General features: G+C 41.2%; 1 protein-coding gene across 1 annotated transcript in view; it reads left to right on the top strand.

Annotated features, from left to right (window-relative positions):
• Positions 1-16,489, top strand: part of LOC146799011 (cholesterol 24-hydroxylase-like) — a 475,198-nt gene that overhangs the window by 208,251 nt on the left and 250,458 nt on the right. The window contains exon 7 of the mRNA XM_085626406.1: positions 2,976-3,086. Within this exon, the coding sequence (XP_085482532.1) occupies positions 2,976-3,086 (111 nt within the window). The remainder of the gene's footprint in view (positions 1-2,975; positions 3,087-16,489) is intronic.

The following is a 16,489-nucleotide window of genomic DNA, read 5'->3' as shown; positions in this document are numbered from 1 at the left end:
ATATCTACAATGGATTTTTTGCTTAACCTTCAGTGCTAGGCAAATCATTCTCAGAATCTCATTGTTAAAATAAGTTCCCCTAACTGTTGATAAAGAACCAAACCATTTGACAAATCAACTCCCTTAACAAAAGTTTGACTATAGTGATCTTGAATTTCCAGACACCCACTAACCTTATACATGAATCCCAAAAATCAACTCTAAGCAAAAATCACTTTAAATCATATTTTTCATCACCAGCACGATTTAGAACAACATTAGCAATTCACGTAAAACAATACAGTGCAGATTTCGATACCTGCGTAACTACAAAACACAATTAGCCCAACTCTATGATTGCACACACCACAGAACAATTAACTCACTCCAAACCACATGCCATACACCATCGCTATCCACAAAACACATGCAAAACAACTCGCTTCACGAAGTGCCCTATTTATACTCATGTGATGCAACTCCTGAATGCCTCAACAGGACCTGCACACAAGGAATCCACATGATTCCAGAATGTTAATTCTAACAATTTTGGAGATGTACATTTTATGAAGATTTTGGATCAAATGCGTCCCAATTTGCCTAAAACCGTCCTTTCCTACCAAAATCTGTCTGTGCTTTGCATAAATAAATTACCGAAGTGCTCGATTTGCTGGACTGGGGCCATGTGAGTCTCAAAGAACAGGTGCATAAGACAAAAAAAGAAACCTCCAAAAGAAAAGATTCAAAGTCCAAATTATAAAGGTTTATTTTAAATTAAGCCTCATTATGGAAGTAAAGGGGCGGTTAGTTCGTCATTTCAAATCAGCATCAATAAAGACCACAAGTCTAGAGTCACGTAGCTGACTGCATAGAGTCTACTTTCAGAGAAATTAGCATAAGGTCGTGCGATTAAAGATTCTCTAAACAAAGAAGTGAGGAGCATAATGACATGGAGACTGCTCCATATGAAAGCAAGGAATGGCCTGGCACGCATCCCAGTAAAGCCCCTCTCATGACACGGTGTGAAATGAAGTAATAATGGCAACAACCAGTAGATTTTCATAAACTCATTAGCCATTAATTGTTAACATTGCTAGAGATGCCTTCAGAATGCATAATTAATGCTAAGCCTTAACCTAAAAACAAGAAAACACCATCACGTCATCGCACACGTTAAATACAATGGACTCTTCATAGTCCTCTATAGAAAGCGGAAAAGTCATTTGCTTGTTACAACAGTAGGTACAGTTCGAACACAGCTTCAGAGGCAGTCACAAAATAAATTATTGTTTTGTTTCAGCACAGCACCACAGAACAGCTAGCATTTCAACTATTTTATGAAAAGAAAGGCACAGTACAATTTTAAAAGTCATGTTGTCTTCAGCTGTAATAAAGACAGAACACCTAGTAGATTTGTTTTGAAGCCTGGTATCTTCTCTCACAGGGGTAGATCTGTGCCCTTTATTCTGTAAACATGTTTTCTCCCCATTGGCCAAAGAGTGCATTAATTATATTTACACAGAAAGGCTGCAGGGATAACAGCCTCCCCTAAAGTCCCATATTAATTTTACCCTTCTCCTTGTCTTGTGCATTTTCTTTCTCAGGTTTTCTTCATGTCTCTCTTTAATTCACTTTTGTCTGTGTCTTTCCCACACAGTCCTTCACTTTAGTGGCATCTCTCAGTCTCCCCAATCTTTTTTTCACACACTCACCTTCCCTCTACTTTCCCCTCTTTTCATCCCCCACTTTCATCCCTTTCTCTTCTTTCTCTTTGAATGTTTTAAGTATATATTTCGTTTTCCTCTTATTTCCAATTCTTATGATGTTGCTGTTTGCTCAGAAAACAATATTATATGTTCCACAATACAATGATGAATACAAATTTTAATGAGCTACGCAATCATTTCTGACTGAGTACAACTGGAGACCCCTGTGCCAGCCACAGTGGATGGCTTTCCATCAGTTGTTGCCCCTCCATTAGGATTAGAAACTGTGGCCTACATGGCATCGACAATGGCCACATTAACCCAATGAGCTGTTTCAAAAGAGGGGGGGGCGGTGACGAGTGACAGAAAACAATATGTGGAGTAGCAAAAGAGGGGAAAAGTATCAGAACAATAAAGAGAAAGGAAAGACATGATGCTTGGAAGAGCAGCAAAGGGAAAAAGCCAAAATGAGAAAAATTTAATAACAGGTAGATAAGAGAGATAAGGCAAAATGACATTAGGAGAGAACATGGTAATGTGATGAATGAAAATGGTATAGATATCAGCCTAAGTGCTGCCTGGAAGAAAGTCAGCCGTGTGGTCACCTACACATATGTACACATACAAACTGCATACAAATGGTGCACCAGTGGGACTGAGCACTGGCAGCTTGACAGACCAGGCACAAAATGGTCTCACTGTGGTGTTGGTGAATATCAGTAGCTTTGAATCAGCTAGATTTTTGAAGTCCACCAGCCACTGCTGGCCATTGTGCTGTTGTTGCTGACATAAAGTTGACTTACATATCTTTCATAAGGACTGCTGTTGTAGTGGAATATTCTTATATGCATTATAAACTTTTTATGTGTCAGTGAACTCAATGAAGTTTACCTCATTTGACACCACCACATTTCCAAAATCTGGGTTTTGGGAGGACAAGATAAAAATGGTCAGATTGTTTATTATTGTAGTTTATAGAAGAAGGACCACTGATAGGAAAAAGAGCAAAGAAAAAAAGGCAAGTGTTTATGGATGCAAAGGACTCTATATGGTACCCCTATCTAGCCTCTCCCCTTATATTTCATTCTCAAAGAAATTTACTGTATGAGCCACAAAGTCAATATGATTAGCACTGGTGTCGGAATTTAGTACAGTTCGCTGCAATTTGTTCTCCAGTCACCATGGACCGCTGCAGATTAGTACCATGTTCGCATGAATGTCTGCCTGTTCTTCTGTTATGAAATAATAAGCAAAATTAGTGGCTAGTGATCAGCTTTCTCCATGTCACAGGTGGCGTTTGGCCTGGAACTAGATGCACTGCATGATGACAGTACCCCATTTCCAAGAGCCATTACCATGGTCATGAAAGGAATGATTGAGAACCGCAATCCTATTTCGCAGGTCTGTGGATTTTTTTTATTATCTATTACTATTATTTTGTGTAGTGGGAGTCTGCAGTTGGATCTATGAAGGGAATCACCGTGGAGGATATTCATAATATCTCTTCAGTGTGATGATTTGTGAAATAGGCCAGGTTTCATACATGCTGCACGCACATGCTTTCACAAACCTGAATGTGTAAATATTCCCATCACGCAATACTTAATGTATTGTATTGTATTGTAATTGTATTCATATAGCGCGTTCTACCCCTGAAGAGGCCTTGATGTGCTTTTCGGCAACTAGCACACTACTCCGGAACCCAAATGACTAGTGGTGAGTTAGTATAGGGAAATATAGTTGTTATTTTGAGCGGTGGACATGTGAGTCTGTTAGTTTGATTTAATAGGATAAAGGAGAGATAGAGGAGGGAAGAGTCAGGATATTGTTATTTGATAGATCATGTTAGATAAATGAGATTTTGGGTGAGTCAAAGGAGGGGTAGAGGAGGAAAGATTCTAGAAATGGATATTAAGCAGATCATAGTAGTAAAATGAGGTTTGGGTGAGTCAAAGGAGGGAAATAGGAGGGAAGAGTCTAGGAAGTGTAATTGTGGAGATCATAGTAGTAAAATTAGGTTTGGAGTAGGTCAAGGAGGGACGAGTCTAGAAAGGTTTATGTAATGATCACACACTGCTCTTGGTACACATGAGTTTTATTTGCACAGAGAGAAACCCCACACAACAGTCATGCCAGGCGCAGCTAGCCACCGACTGTCAAATACCAGAACCCAGAGCCCAAATGACTACACGGAACTCTTGATAGAATCTGCAACCCCAGCCTAGCAAAAGCTGCCTAAGTACACTACAACACATTTCTCCAACTAATGAATGAAAATAAAAGTAGCCCACCACTGAAAAACCCAGATCTCCACCCCTCAAACCCCTGCAACAAACATATAAGACAAAACAACAACACAGCACCCAAAATGCTAGAATGCAAACAAAATAAATAAACACTTTATATAAATGGCACATAATCAGTCACACACATACTCCTGTAAATAGCCAGGAGACCTCCTCATTCTTGCCTCCCTACTGACCTGTGATCCCTCCTGTAAAGATACCATGGACCCATCTCCCCTTTCCAACCTGTTAACAACATCTGGCGACCTGCTCCTCACTTGCCCCAAGTCTTCATCCATCATACCTAGCCAAGGCAAACCTGCCCCTGACCTTATCACCCTAGTTCCATTTCCACACTCACCCTGTCAGTGATACAAGGCTACGTGCCTGACATTCCAAGGCTGTCCATTTTCCAACATGATCCAATTACCTCCAACTGCCTTGACCTTAAAAGGACCCCGGATTTTGGTCAGCCCTTTACCTGCACATACTGGTTTCACTGTAATCCAATCACCAACATCAATGAACCTTTTCTTTTCCCTACTTTCAGAACAATACTCTGATTTTTGCTCTTGCATCCATGAAGCAACTAACTTGGTACCAGCTTGTCTGCCTTGCATCATCTTGAATGGAGTTAGCCCAGTGCTAGTGTTTACTGTGGTACGGTATGCCCAAAGCATGTCTTTAACTGCACCCTGAACTGGTAACCCAGCACTCGATGCAAATTGCATAGTTCCCTTCACCATTTTGTTAAGTCTCTCCACTAATCCATTTCCTTGGGGATTATACAAGGAAGAGCAAACATGCTTCACCCCCAGAGTTTCCAAGATACCCATCATCTCCTGTGAAATTAGTTGAGTTCCACATCAGACGCGCCCCCTCCCTGAAAACCTTCAGGAAGACCCTCAAGACCTGGCTCTTCGGCTAAACAGCTCTGCGGACTCCCCCCCTGCCCCCCCCCCCAGCGCCTTGAGACCCTCACGGGTGAGTAGTGGGCTTACAATTCCCTGATTGATTGAGTGAGCAAATACCTAAATACCTCACCTAATAACTGAATTGTCGAAGTTGTGGTAACATTCCTCATAAAAATCACTTCCAACCACCTTGATTTAGCATCAACCAACACTGCAGCAAACTTTTCTTGTTCTGGGAGCATCACAAAAGGTGCAATAAAATCAATGCTTACTTTCTCCCACACCTCTTCAGCTTCAGAAGCATGCTCTTCATCCTGCAAACAACCCAAACCTACCCTAAGGCATTTTTCAGAGTCTCTGCAAGCTTCATATCTCACAATCTACTTTCTCACCTGGTTGTCCATGAGAGGCCACCAGAATTTCGCATGTAGCCTTTTGATAGTCATCATTTGTCCCAGGTGTCCTTCATGGGCCAAGTTAATTAATCTGGACCTGAGAGCACAAGGTGGCACCAATCTTTATTTCTGTAGAAGCAAACCCTTGTCATGTAATGTCAACTCAACAACCGCCTTGATACATGGTCTCACCCACTCAGGTAAAACACTCTCTCTTTTTGCCCCCCTTCTAACTAGCTCCATCACAGCAGCATGTGTACAATCCTGTTCCATAGTGCTGACCCAATCCCTCTCTAAAATAGAACCTCCTAACCCTTCCATGACTTAATTTAGACGGGGCACTACTACTTCCTCCGTTAGCAACTCCCATCCCTTCTTATTAGATAAGTCAAATACTTCACCTCTTGTACCAGGAATGCACACTCCTTACGCAAAGTCAAACCAGCACACCCAATCTGTGTTAGCACCTCATCCAAAATGTTGTTGCGTTTTACGACATCCTCCCCAAACACCAGAATGTCATCCTGGAAAACCACAACTTTATGCATCTTCGAAAGAATTTTTCGTCATCCACCGCTGAACATAAGTCAAAAGGTAGCCTACAAAACTGAAAAGTTCCTTCAGTTTGACATCAGATACTACTAATTTTTGTTCTGGCCATGTGGCAATGAACACATCTCTGGGAATTATAGTATATAAAGACCCTGTGTTCAACATCAGAGACACCTCCTTCTCATTGATGTCAAAGATTGATTTTAGAAGTATTCTCCTCCTCTAGCTATCCTCAGCTGCCACAGGGCTACCTTCCTGTTCATTGAGTACTCTGTACTCTGATTTTTCATCTTCTACAACAGCCACTTTCTTATCTACAAACTTGCACATGCGTGCAAAGTGACCCTTTTTGACACATTTGAGGCTCTGATTCCCTACAGCAAAACATAGTTCAGAATCTATTGGTCCCACACCTGTGGCAAGTGCTAGTTGAAACCCTCCCTTGCCCAGATGCCATCCCTCTTGTGTTATTATTCTTGAAGGAACCTCCTCTAACAATTTGGAACTTGCTCTTTATTGCATATACTTGATTACTGTCATCATTCAACAACCCAACATTAGTGGATTTACTGTCTAAATTAATGTTCTTAAATTCCCGCATACACTTTTCTAACTCCTCCACCATCTTTGCAATTGCAACCGCATCCTTCAGTGTGGAATTTTTTGCAGAGTACTGTCTCTCTTGGATTATTTTCCTGTTACACTGCACAGTGAGCTGATCCCTTATCATTTCTTCCGTCTTTATCCCAAATTGGCACTTTGCAGAAAGCTCCCTTAACCATGCCACAAAATCATCAATAGACTATTCAGCACCTGTGGTTGCGTGTAACATTTATGGCATCACATAAACACATTTAGTTGTTTGGCAAACCTAGTAGCAAACATAAAACATCTTCCTTATAGACATCTTCCAATTCTTCTCCTTGGCCATTCCTGGCTGGTGGAAGATATTTGAACAAATGTTGGCCTACCTTGCCCAAATACCCCAATAACAATGCTTTCTTCCTCACAGTAGAGAATCTGGATCCATCTGAAGCTAGTAGGTAGTTATCAAAACAATCTATCCAGTCATACCCACTCAATAGGAGGATCACCTGATATAATTAAAAAAGGTGGAGGCACAACAATAGATGTGTTAACACTCATTTTCTTCTATGGATAGATAATTGTACAAATTGACTTGTAAAAACCACAGGATGGCAGTACAGAACAAGATATATGAATACAAACAAATTCCCAAAAGTGTGCGTGTCACTGACAACAGCTAGCACAGGATACGCCAGGAAAAGAGTGTGTTTGTCACTGAAAGTACAATCATATGAATATGAACAAACTCCAAAAGTGTGCATGTCACTGACAACAAATGGCTCAGGACAGGCCAGGAAGTGAGTGTGCGTGTCACTGACAGTACAATAATAATAGTTATCGCACCAGTAGCCAGGACCGGCGGCTGAAATCATGCCTCCTCACTCAATGAGGAACTCTTGAGCACCTGGAAGGTGACTGCCCTCCGAAAGCATGACACTAAAAAAAAAAGTAAGGGATGTAGGTTTTTCATTTTCAACTAGCTGCTTTAATTGCTGCCTGAAATTGACTTCCACTGCAGCAGGCAGTGGTTGCCCCTTTGCCTACAGTAGCAGATGAGCCATTCAAATGAAAGCCGGCAAGATGTAGATTGTGTTGAGTGCGTCTCCTTCACAGCTCGGCAGCTCATTCCTAATGTGCCACACATTCGCTAGTGACCCTGATATCCATGAAGCCAGGTTGCAGCAATGGGAGATCATAGTAGTAGACTGAGTTTTGGGCTGAGTCAAGGATGGATAGAGGAGGGAGGAGTCAAGAAAGGATCTTAGGGAGATCATAATTGTAGAATGAGGTTAGGGATGAGCCAGATTGTGGAGGTAGAGGATATATTGAGAGAGGTGTAGGATGAGACATAGCGTAGCGCATTGGAGGGAGTTGAAGTTTTCTTTTTCTTTCTTTTTACAGTGGGAGTAAAGTCATAAAATGTATAGATACATAACGACATAGAAAGGGTCTACAGGTATAAAGTAAAATAATGAAGAGATATAAAGATGTATTACATAAAGTTCCATATTTGCAAGTATGGATAAATAGAAATTCCGACTTTCAGGTGTTGCTGTACGTAAAAGCTAATTTATTTGTGTATTTTTATATATTCCTTTAAAAAAATATTTTATGTTTTCTTCAATATTTCAGTAGTGAAACACGTACAGATGCAATTGTTAAAATCATATTTACATTTTGTGATAGATAAATAAAACAAACTGAGATCCATAACTATCTAATCAAATAACTTATATGGAAACTATGCAGTGACCTATATACATTTTAATCATAAAATAATGTAAATATGTATATATAATATAGATATAAAATTACATCGAATATTTCTTGCCTTGTGTGTCTGCAGAAAGTCTAAAGCGAGACAATCCAGCCAGCGATTTTGAAATTTTTTTATGCGGCAAAGGAAAAAGATAATGCTTTTGAACCTTACTCGATCTTGGTCACATGACCTGTAAGGCATTACTCACAACTGTTTATCAGTGTCAGTATATGACAGGCAGTGTAAACAGACTTCAAAGAAAATCTTTGTATTGTTTAACTCATAGTGAAACAAACAAAACTTGTTGCTACATTGTATTTCCATTGTAGCTTGTTTTTTGTATTCAGCCATTATTATTGTTTATACTTTGTAACCAACATGTCAAGAAATCGTAACAACATTTCACAGGCTCTCAGTAGCCTAATTTTTACTTTATACGTTCGGGGTATAGTGAACAGATTTCTTATAATTTTTAATTTTAAGCTCAAAGGAGCCTTAGATTGCAATTGTGTACGCTAAAGTAGACTAATTTCAAACATTGCAAAGCGTATATCTCCTACATCAGTATTCTGACCGTATGCAAACTTTAAACAAAGTCCTCAGTTAATTTGGCTATAGTAGTCTAGTCTCAACCTAAGGAAATACTTAGACTCAATTCAACCCTCATAGTCAGACGTAATGCATCTTGTCCACTTTCTAGATGTCCCAATCTCAATCCATAAATGTATAAAGCCAAAAATAAATCCAACAATTCAATGGACATAACAATCCTTAATGAAATTTTTTTCATCCATCATGCCTCAGACGCTGATAAAAAAGAAGAATAGTCAATTTATTATTCACACATAAAAAATCAGGAAGCCTCAAATTCTCTTCAGTAATAATACTAATAAGTAAACATGCAGCTCTTCATCGATATTCATCCCAAATGGTGCTATACATCCTCTTTCCAAAATGAATTGTGATTCTAATTTTCTTAGGGAGGCTACCCTATCACCTCCCCTCGGGTGCTGGAGTACAGTATCAATGCCAAAGAACTTTGCTGTCTTCCAATCTCCTTCATGAATCATATTAAAGTGCTTAGCAGTGCTGTAACTTTGATCATTATTAATAATGACTCACCAATGCTCTAAAATGCATTTCTTAAATGAAAAAATGGTTGAGCCAATATACAATTTTCAACCGGGACATGTAATACCATATACCACAAACTCTGTCTTGCATATAATCAGTTTAGTGAGGTGCCATTTTTTCTGTGTTCGTGTTATTTCCTGTACATTATCACTGAATTTACAGGCTTTAGATTGGCTGCACCGTTTAAACCCATTACCCTGTTGTTAGAAATGGGGTCTCTAGTTGACAGTGGTTTGCACACTGTCTGAGTAGGGAGCCTCAATCAGGTTAAGGGAGTCACACAGCTAAGATAAACCCTGCTCACCAAAGCCTTGGAAGCTGGGCATCAGCAGTCGCAGTCAGGCTTATCTCAGAGGCAATGTGTAAAGCATTTGTACATCACACACAGTAACAATGTGACAAAACTACAGCATGAGTCTACACCTGTTTTTAAAAATAGTCAATTTTTTATAACCAACTTTAATAAGACATTTGCGGCAAAACACAGTATACATAGTGAAAAGAATTGGTCAACGAACCAAAACCTATTGGACCTGGCGGCGCAGGGTACGCCTTAATCTCCTGGGTTCTCCTGCTTAGCTACACAGAGACACGGGGACACTCTGTCGGCGTAAAAGATCAGATTTATTAGCTGCAGCTAGTACAGTTGTCCTAGAAGTACACACGGTATGTTCTCAGGAGACTGCCACTTCACTCCGTGGCGCAGAATCTTATATAGTACATAGGTGACATATACATTAACTAAGAACACACCTAAAACATATAAAAGGAGCCAATAAGAATAGTTTGAAAATAGGATGGAGCCAATAGGAAAAGTTGGAAAACAAAGTGTCGAGTAACTCGAAGAAGCCTCTCCTCCATTTGTGTTTGCCACCCCTCCCACAGGTTAAGGTATTAACCAGGTCTGTAACTGACTTGCAGGTGGCGAGATATGTTCGTGTGTTTTGGAGGACAGTTGTGAAACAAGAGAATATGAACAGAGGACAGCGAAGGCCAGACGATAAGCTAAAGTCAGAAGAGAATAGTGTGAACCAACAGCTAGTTGAGACAGGGATTAGAGGAACCAGACAGGGATTAGTGTACTCGGCCAGTCTCTAACACCAGCTTTGTAAACAGGGGCACAAGGCTATTTCGACACAATATTGCAGAAAAAGCAGAAAAGACTTCGATCGTCGTGCTGCCTGAGTGAGGGCAACACAAAATGGCGGCGGAGCACAAAATGGCGGGTCAATTCGATCACGATCGAAAATCGAATTTTCTCAGACCCTCCTTTTGCCAGAACTCAGGCAAGATACATAGACTCACGTTAATCTGAGTCAATATCGATGGCCATGAGGTCATCGAGTTGTTGCTGTACCATCATTCTAATATTTTCTATTCCTTGTGACTTGGGTTTAGGGATGCACACAGTAGCACAAAGGTCGCAAATGGCGGGACCACAGTGCATACAAAGGCAACAAGAGAAAATGATGGTCAAAACTACTCCAAGGAATGTCAATACCTTCCAACCCCATTTGGACAGTAGTCCCCAAAACCACTCCAATAATGACCAATCTCCTTCGTCCCGATGAATCGACTCAGAGATTATATGTAACTTAGAGATAGCTTGGTATACTGTCGGAGCGTCATCAGGTATGAAAATACAGCAACTTGACCCGATCAATTTGCGCACTCCACCACGGTCCGCAAGAACAAAGTCTAAGGCAACTCGGTTTGGTAAAGTCATAAGACGATCCGCCTGTAGTTCTGCCGTGATATTACTTAAGGCTCCTACAGTGATGTCTATAGTGTTTTCTACGACACAAACCAATTGCCTTATATTTCTGATGTTGGCCATTGGACCCCAAAAAGGAAGAAATCCTTTGAGGAAATCTCCTCCTTCTTGTCCTGCTGTGTCTTTAGAATTGATAATCCCTCTGCCATATCTGTTTCGATGATGATTTGCAGAAGCGGTGTATGTAGGGGGAAGAAGGAAAGCTATATAACAGGTACCAGAAAAACCAGTTGGCAACCACGTGTAAGCCCTATCGTGACAGATGAAATATGTACCTTGAGATGGTACTAGAGGCGGCGAATTCTGAGAGGAGTAGACGTATGTGTGGGAACAGCTATTTCTTTGTACGGTGTCAGCAGACTGACCATTTATCTGTAGGCAGAAATTGCCCTGATGTGGTATAGTCCAAATCGGTGGAGATTTTCCTTGTTTAACCTTATCACTAAGGCTAGTGACATAATGGGTGACGTTCCAGTTAGTGTACGCTTTTCTTTCGTCAACGGAGATCTTACTATTTTCCATGATTTTAGCCATAGCTACCATTCCCTTTATCAATGAACTATGACTAAAATCCGGACAACCAATATATGAACTAACGGATCGTCTGAATTTGCTTTGATAGGCATTGGAGAAGATAACAAAATAAGCCCAAGCAGAACCCTCATAAGAGAACGGGAGAACTAAATATGGCATTCCTTTTTCTGTGGTATGTGGCATAAGTCCACACACCCAACAGTCAGTTGTATTGATCACTAATTGGTGTTGATGTAATAACTGGACAAATGAATTGTTGTAATATTCGGTTCTTCTAATGAGTTCATGTTGAGGAAGGGTATGAAATAGATGTGGAGAGACAGTAGAAGAAGACGAAGAGGTAGAAGGAGAGACGACTTTTTGCTGCAGAGCATAAATAATCCAACTTATACACACCAAAAGAATACACAATAATATAATAATACATAAGGCAATACTAAAACGACTGTACATTAATCTACAGAATTCTTTTTTCATTTTATCCTTTCTTTCTCTTTTGCCTAATGTAGTTTTCATCTTTCTAAATGGATGCTCACGGCAATCTTCCTCAATCACTTAGTCACGATTGTCTGCCGTCCTATGACACTGCAAGTCCTGCAGGCCTATTGCCACTACTCAGGTCGCAACGAAGACTCCTACCGTGACCCTGCAACCGGGATAGAAAAACTACATAGGAGAGAAAAATCTTAAGTGTTCTTTAGTCTAGATCTTAGGTTATAGTGTTCTTTATCAGCTGCAGTTTGGTCTCGGAACAATGTTCGCGGATTTGTCGTATTCAAGCGACGATGTGGTGTTATCGCTTCCTGGAGAATGTCGTCGTCCTCTTTCTCGGACAATGTTCCACTCAGGCGTGCATCACTAAAAGGTACAAATCGTGGTACCTTTTCGCTCTCAGAGTCACTAATGCCCTTACGTACCCACTGATCAAAGGGCAGAGGCAAAGGCACTTTCTTACAATGCACACCGTGAATCCAATTTTTCTTTCGTTCGACTTTCACTGCTGTTCTCGTCACTAATAGAACCAACCGAGGCTCCTTCCACCTGGGCTCCAAATTTTTCGTCCTTTGGAAATACTTTATGCAAACCCAGTCACCTGGTTGGATGGAATGACCTGGATCTGTGGAAGCCTCTGGCAATGCACTCTGAACCTGTTGATGGAGAACACGCAATTTAGTCGTAAGGTCATGCAAGTAATCAATCAACATTGGATATGGCAAGTCTGAATATTTCTTAGGGCAAGGGACTCCCCATATATTAGCTGGGTGCCCAAAAACCACTTCGTAAGGGCTAAGTCCCAAACGAGAGTGTACAGCAGTTCTGGTGGATAGAAGAGCCAATGGTAAAGCATCGGGCCAATTAAGTCCTGTACTAGCCTGCACTTTCGCTAGTTTTAGTTTTAAAGTCCCATTGTAGCATTCCACTAAACCCGCTGACTGTGGATGGTTTGCCGCATGGAACTTTTGCTTGAAACCAAGACCCGCACAAACTTTTTGCATGACTTGGCCCACAAATTCGCTCCCATTGTCACTCCAAACAATGCGCGGCAAACCAAACCTGGGGAAGAATTCTTTTAGTAGAACTTTGGCAGTTGATAAAGCTGTGTTATCTTTTAGAGGGTATGCTTCTATCCATCTAGAAAAGGCGCATATTACCACCTGAACATATTTGAGGTTGTTGCATCGTTCCATATGAATGTAATCGATTTGCAACACCTCAAATGGATATGTCGGAGGAGCAAAGTGACCTGCTGGAGTTGGGGTTCCCTTTCCCGGATTGTACATTATGTACATTAGACAAACAATACAATGTTTCACTACATTGTCTGCACACTTTGGGATTCCTTCATTTTGCCACACTGGAGCCAGATGTTTGCATATACCTTTCGCACTTAAGTGGGCTGGACCATGCGCCATAGTAACTACTGGTAATACATAAGCGTCTGGTAACAGCCAACGTTGGTATTCAGATAATTCCACCCAACATCCCATCTCATCTAACATTCCTGTAATTTCTTTCCACTTACTCAATTCTTTCTCTGTAGCCTCTTCCTGAATCGACCTTACACTTTCTACTGTATTCTCATACATTCCTCTCTCTCTAACCCAATTCGCAGGACCCGCAACATACATTCTACGTGTAGCATCTCTCACTGTCTTTTTCGCTACGTCATCTGCAAATGCATTTCCTCGACCAACATCGTCTGTAATCTTCTTGTGCACACTACACTTCACAATTGATATTTGGGTAGGCAAAGCAAGTGACTCAAGAAGATCAGTCACCAATTGACCATGTTGTATTTTAGTGCCATGGGAAGTAAGGAATCCCCTCTCTTTCCAAAGACGCCCAAAATTGAACGCCACACCAAAAGCATACTGACTGTCAGTGTACACATTCACTCTTTCCTTTTGACAACTCGTTAAAGCTATCAGTTCTGCTGCTTGAGCTGAATTGTGTCTAATGCGTGCGGTTTCCACAACTGTATGTAAAGTAGTAACAGCATAGGCTGAAACTGTATCTCCATTAGGATGCTTGAAACAAGAACCATCCACCCATAGAATTCCATCCGGATTTTCTAGCGGCGTATCTTTCAAGTCAATTCTTCCTTTTGTCTCTTCCTCAGTACGGAGGAAACAATCATGTTGTTCTTGAACACCTTTCTCTACTGGAAGAGGCAACAAAGTAGCTGGATTTAAAGTATTACATCGTTTGATATGCACGTGACTAGCCAAAAGCGTCAGCTCATATCCAGACAAACGAGCACTCGTAAGATGTTGTGTTTTTGTTCGGTTTAGTAAGGTATCCACTGCATGCGGCACCATAACAATAAGTGTGATATCTAACACTACTCCAGCAGATTGTCGAATAGAAATTGCTGCTGCTGCTGTCGCTTTAAGACAACTAGGCAATGCTTTAGCTACTGGATCTAACGTAGCCGAAAAATAGGCACATGGCCGCTGTTTGTCTCCAAAACGCTGCGTTAAAACTGACAATGCACAACCCTCTCTCGCATGGACATAGAGCGTGAAAGGCTTTCTGTAATCGGGAGTACCCAATACAGGAGCAGAACACAGAGCAGCACGCAAGTCAGTGAAACTCTTCTGACATTCGTCAGTCCATGGAAGGGGCTGAGGTGTATCTTTCAAAGTGAGTGCCAACAGAGGTTTAGCCAACAAAGAAAAGTTCGGAATCCACTGCCTACAATAAGAAGTAATACCCAGAAAGGCACGTACCTCCCTTTGTGTGGATGGCACAGACATTTGCACAATCGCTTGAATTCGTTCTGGGGTTAATCGTCGTCCCTCCTTTGATAGGAGATGACCCAAATAGGTAACCTCTCGACAGACATATTGTAGTTTGGAAGGTGATACCTTATGATTCAGCTTGAACAAATGGCGTAACAATGCAACAGTCACATTCTTACAAATACCTTCTGAATCAGCAGCGATTAACAAGTCGTCCATGTACTGAATAAGAGCAGCACCGGACGGCAAATAAAAAGTATCAAGATGACATGTTAAAGCTTGGCTGTAAATAGAGGGACTTTCACAATAGCCCTGAGGTGCGCGCTTAAACCGGAAGCTTCGGCCTCCAAGAGAGAAGCCAAAAATATCCCTACTCTCTTCAGCAATGGGAATACTGAAGAAGGCATTCTTTAGATCGATAACAGAGAACCAAGTCGCTGTGGAAGGTATCATTGTCAACAGAGCAGTGATATCTGGAACAACAGGAAATTGTGGTACAACAATTTTATTTACCTCCCGAAGATCAATTACGAAACGATATACAGGAGGCTGAGAAGGATCAGTGCGTTTAAGAACAGGAAGAATAGGCCTATTGCATATGTTTCCTCTCGTTTCTTCAACCACATTCTTCTGAATCAAATCATGAATGATTTTCAAAAGCGCTTTTTCACCTTCAGTGGAAATTCTATACTGCGGGATACGTGGCAATTCAACATTAGGCTTGAGAGTGGCAACATAAGGTGGAATTTCAAGACAGCCCACATCGTTCGGACCCGTGGCCCAAAGCGTTGCCGGAAGAGAAAGCAATTCAGGTGGAAACTGATCTTTGGACAAATACATTGGAGAAGTCAGTTTCTGTCCTAAAGTAAGATGTACACCAGAAGGAGAACAATATATCGTAGCATGCATTCTTTTCAATAAGTCCAAGCCCAACAGATTCTCACCGCAACCACTCGTCAAAAGAAGCGGAGCTTCCAAATCATAAGGGCCAACTGAAATAGGCAAAGGGCAAGAAACCGGATTACGGACAGGGGCACCAGAAAATCCTACAGATACATTCGTTAAGCCAGACAAAGGTGCCCCAGGGAGTTTAGAATGAATGATAGAACTTCTCATCGCACCAGTATCTAGGAGAAATGGCTCTGAAACACCCATTGTAGTGACATTAACATAAGGTCCATTCTGGTCTACTGGAATTGACACAACTCCCTTACTTTGTCCAAGGCTGTCCTAGTTAGCATGAAGACTTTCATTCTCGCCTTCAATATAATGGTCTTCATTGTAATACTGTGTAGACCTAACATTTTGCTGATCAAAATAGTTCACGGAATTAGGAGGAGGAAAGGAACGCTGTTCTTGAGTCAACACACCTCGACCTCTACCTCTGTTTGTTGACTGGAGACCACCACGACCTCGTGGAGCAGATAATGCTCCATTGCGCTGCAATAAAACCGGACAACTACTCTTGAAATGACCTTCCTCTCTACAATAGGCACATTGATTAGGTTCTAACAAAGGTCGCGGAATATATGGCTCAGGTTTTTGATACAACCTCTGAAACTGCGGAGACTGTTGAAACTGAGGCTGAACATAACGAGGAGGATAAGCTTGTTGCAAGAGAACCTTC

This window comes from Triturus cristatus, chromosome 9 (assembly GCF_964204655.1).
Source record: "Triturus cristatus chromosome 9, aTriCri1.1, whole genome shotgun sequence".
Taxonomy (NCBI): Eukaryota; Metazoa; Chordata; class Amphibia; order Caudata; family Salamandridae; genus Triturus; species Triturus cristatus.
This window is presented reverse-complemented; position numbering and strand designations above follow the sequence as displayed.